Source organism: Photinus pyralis, unplaced genomic scaffold (assembly GCF_008802855.1).
Source record: "Photinus pyralis isolate 1611_PpyrPB1 unplaced genomic scaffold, Ppyr1.3 Ppyr1.4_LG4, whole genome shotgun sequence".
Taxonomy (NCBI): domain Eukaryota; kingdom Metazoa; phylum Arthropoda; class Insecta; order Coleoptera; family Lampyridae; genus Photinus; species Photinus pyralis.
In genome coordinates, this window is record NW_022170511.1 from 34945915 (window position 1) to 34950466 (window position 4552).

Genomic DNA, 4552 nt, shown 5'->3' on the forward strand with positions numbered 1-4552 from the left:
ATGGGCGACCGATTTCGGGTGTTATTTTACCCATCATCAGGCCGTGCTGAAATATACATACACAGGAATTAGATGAGTATGGACTTTGGTTTACATTTTATAATTACCGTCTAGTTGTGTGTTTGCAAGGAAATATAGAATTACCATTCAACATTGAACATTTAAAAAGAGGGTTGTTGATTAGACATCAAGAGATCCAATAATTTAACAAATCATGTTTATAAAAAATACTGGTGAACATATTGTAAACGAAGTTGAGAATCTGAAAAAGTAGGCAATATTGTTATAATTAATATTATATATATAATATAATTAAATGTTATCGCCACTTTATATTAGGTTTAATCGTAATGGCAACTCGCCATGAATTTAAAAAGCACAATTTCATTGAAATGGCGGTACAGTCTTGTAATTCGGCGATTAACTTTCGCAATAAACATATCACGTGCTATTACGCGGTTGTCAAATTTTCTGCATACCTCGATTATACGAATTCGTCTTAAAACTTTTAGTTAAATTCAAACGTTACGCGATCTAAAATGCCACACACCTTTGAAGGTTCAGCAAAGAATTGTCACCAAATTTTTTTTCAAGCAATAAGTATCGTACCTCCCCTCCCCCCAAAGTAGTCTAAATGTGCTTTGACAAAAATGACCTCAAAGCCCCAGGAGATATTTTCTCCAGACATTTGGCGATGATTTTTTTTACTAGTTGCATTTAATTCAGGATTGCCACATTTCGTATATACCGATTTGTGTCGAGTACTTTCAGAAGGAGTTTTGGATATTTCGAAAAAATTGTCTACCTGCTACAAATTTGCCAAGATTTTTGGCCATAAACAAAGCCGGAATTTTGTACTTTTCAAATATTAGTTGAGCTGTTTTCCATATTTTGTGGCAGAAAATGTGTACCTCATTAATTATTGATTACCGATTAGACTAAGGTATGCAGCTTTTCTTTTTGATTTTCTAATTAGGGAAGTCTTTCAAAGGCAACATTATTAAATAAAATGTGAAAATTTGAGCCGTTTGCAACCCCTATAAAGTAAGAATAGTCTGCAGATTCGATCAAAAACGTTTAAAATTTAAGCTGCCTGCAACCCTAATAAAGTATTTCTATTAAACAGGCTGTTGAGGGACAAGCCAGACGCAAGAATTTCTTGGTGAATATTTAAATTTTTCGCGCAACTGAAGGGCTTAATCTGCAAAACTGCTATGTAGCAAAAACTCCAAAATCAATAGATGGACACGTAGATGGTCTTCGAAAGCATTTATTCAATTCTTGGTTTAGGTCTAAATGACGTTTGAAAGGTTCATCTTCTTTAAAATTTAATTGCCTGGGAAGAATATTCTACGGTAGAATCTTACGGAGGCGAATCTATCGGCAGCGAACTTTTATGATACAATTCCGAGAGCAAATTTACCGGAGGCAATTTTACGGTGTGAATCTCTCGTTTAGAAATATTTTCGAATATGTTATCACAATACCTGTTAATTGTAATTTGAAGTATTACTAAAGTTTAGGAGAAAGCTTCTTGAGTAGCTAGCAAATCTACGTCAGTACGTTTTAAAAATTTGGGTGATAGAGTGGACGTAGACTTGAGATATTTTCCTAAAATAGAAACAATAGGATCCCTTGCGGTTGCACAATTAATTCTGGATGGGAGTACCCACTAGAATTTGGTTTATGTCAATGCGATGTTGGAATTTTGATGTTTGTTCTTGTTCCTTAATCGCTATTCTGTAAAAACTATTTGTTCGAGTCAGCTTGAGGACTACTGTCTTATATGCTTTCTAGCTAAAAATAAACAGCTCACATAGTTGCAGTCTTGCATCGATGTCAAAGTGAAAAATAGTAAATTTGGTGCTCATGTTATAAATGTGTTATAAATTAAGTGTGATTGTGATAAATATGATTGAATTGTCATAAATCAACCATTTTATTTACTCTATCATTCCAGTGAACGTTAATAATTAATTTGATATAAATAAGCATTTAAATAAATCCCGTATAAATTTACCTTAACAATATTTGCGCCGAAAATAACATTTTATTTATATTTTATACATGTGGTAAGAAGTAGACTTATTCAGCATTCTTTATACGTATACAGTCCGAATATGTGGGTGTATATTATTATTCAACTTGTCCTTAATTTTTAGACCATTTTCTAGAAGCAATACTGACCACCTTTAGTTACCCTATTAACGTCGAAGGTGACCAAATACGTCATTTCGTTCTACTAAACTCTTGCCTAAGTACAAATTTCTGGACCTTGCCAGAAAGGGTCTTCGGAAATGTTTCCATTATCTTTATTTGAGCAGGGATTTTATAAGTTGCTATCTTTCCCTTGCAGAATTCTCTTAAATTCTCCAAAGACAAGTTCGCACCTTCCCTGAGACGAATGCAGGCGCCGACATCTTCCCCTAACCGCTCATCTGCTATTCCGATCACCTAAAATACCTAATTTATAATCTGCGCATTCGGAAACTACGTACGCTAGCTTCAACAATATCTGGATGTGTATGAAGAAATTCTTCGACTTCACTTGGGGATATGTTTTCACCGCCTCTTATGATCATATCTTTCAACCTACCCACCACTTTACCTCTACCATCCTCGTAAAGGACGAATTGATCCCTGTAACACAAAATAAGGTATGACTAACTTTGAAAGTGGACCTACCCAGTTCTGAACCAACGGTCTTTATTCAGAACCTTCGCCGTTAATTCTGGTTCTTTCCAGTAACCTGTCATCGTTAAATACCCGCGAATGCAAAGTTCACCAGGCGTACCGAAAGGAACGACGTTCTGGTTGCGGTCTACCACTTTTGCTTCAACATATTCGCCAATGTAAGCGATATTTTCCGCCACATCGTTGTGCTTATTGACTTCTTTTAAAGAGTGGAATGCAGCCGACGTCAGTTCGGTTGCACCATACAAACACTACAACATTAACTTTAAAAAACTGACCCGATCTTTTACGAGTACCTTAATGTCTTTTATTTTTAATATGTCCTTAATGTCATCTACAAGCTTTGATGGCCACGGTGAAGCGCCTATAAGAGCTCTGCGTGCATAGAGTTTTAAATTTAGCTTGCTTTGTAAACTAACCAGATCTATGTACATAGTTGGGGTTCCACACACCACGGTACATCTTAAATATTAATAAATGAACTATCTATCGTCAGCGCTTTAAACCAAACCTTTCTTCCGCCATTGCTTTTATATTTGCCGAAGGACTGTACAGCGGCGATGGAAGCACCAAAGTTGTGCCATTGTGGTAAGCACTAAGAAGGCACACACAAATACCAAACACGTGGAATAGCGGTGGTTGCAAGCAGTATACGTGCTGGTCGTCGTCAATGCCAAGTCTCTTTCCCATATGGTAGGCGTTGTTTACCATTTGAAAATGTGTCAAACAAACTACCTTTGGTCTTCCCGTCGTTCCCTAAAAGAGCCAAAAGTCACATCTGCTTCTCTAACGTTCTTCATTGCATACGGAAGAAAACTGAAGATTAGCAATGTCCTCGGCTGCAACTTCGCATTCGTCCCCAATTTCTCCAGTCCCAAAATTCATCACGTCATAATAGCTATACGTTCCCCTATCACCAAAATCACTATAATTCTGTGTTTACAAGGTGAAGTACGTACTTACTTCAATTTTGATGTAGTAATGGTGATAATATTTTTCAAAGTGGGAATACTCGTACATGAAACATTTCCTGGCTCACTCGTTTTCAGATCTGGAATTAAACTGAGCAGTATGCCGTAGAAGTCCAACGTTTTACATTTCTCAGAACAAACAAGTGCTTTCACATCGCAGAGCTTTAATGCGTGTTGCAATTCGGCTGCTTGATACTTAGGATTTATGGTGACCTAAAGCATAACAGAATTTCAGGGCACATAATTCAAATCATTTGAAGAAAGTCAAAAACATGATATTTTGAATAAGTAGTAGTATTTGGGGGGGGGGGGGAACTGTGTGAGATACGACGAATCAGAGAAAATATGCGTAACTAAAAAGTTATTATCATGCTTTAAGCCAAGGAAAACTAGAAAACTCAGATCACTTCCGAACATATGCCAGAGAAATCGAAATTTGCCGACTTCGTTTTAATTTTTTTTATGTTACTTGAACAGATACAAAAAATTTGCTGTGGCGTGCACAGATACCACCCGCACACCTGTTCATGCGCGATTCTGCCCTTTTATGGCTAATAATTTGTGTACCAAAGTTGGTTCCAATAGGTTCAGCCGTTTAGCCGGAAATGAGACTACAGACAGACACACATCCAGACGACAGAGTGACCGACATCATCGAGTTTTTGTCTGATTCGGATCCCTGGTCCTTCAAAACGTGTGTTTCCGTAAAAAAAGTGGGGGTCACCCCAATGCAATACCTCCCTTATTGAGATGCGGGTGGTAAAAATGAAAAACGCTTTCTGAATGCGTTGAGAAGTTTTCATTACAAGATTTCGTTTCGGACAAATCGTCATCATTCACATTATATTTTTATATGGCCGGTAAAAAAGTACATACTGTATTGAGTA

The 4552-nt window shown here is 36.9% G+C and overlaps 1 protein-coding gene across 1 annotated transcript; it reads right to left on the reverse strand.

Moving 5' to 3' along the window:
- Window positions 1-1920: 1920 nt before the first annotated feature.
- On the reverse strand, window positions 1921-3873 carry LOC116169589 (medium-chain acyl-CoA ligase ACSF2, mitochondrial-like). Its single transcript, XM_031485729.1, has 7 exons — window positions 3658-3873; window positions 3502-3604; window positions 3206-3450; window positions 2991-3156; window positions 2686-2945; window positions 2499-2640; window positions 1921-2454 (listed from the first exon to the last, which is right to left on the reverse strand). Exons 2-7 carry the CDS (start codon window positions 3577-3579, stop codon window positions 2230-2232), a joined length of 1116 nt encoding a protein of 371 aa, XP_031341589.1. The 5' UTR covers window positions 3580-3604; window positions 3658-3873; the 3' UTR covers window positions 1921-2229.
- Window positions 3874-4552: the final 679 nt, after the last annotated feature.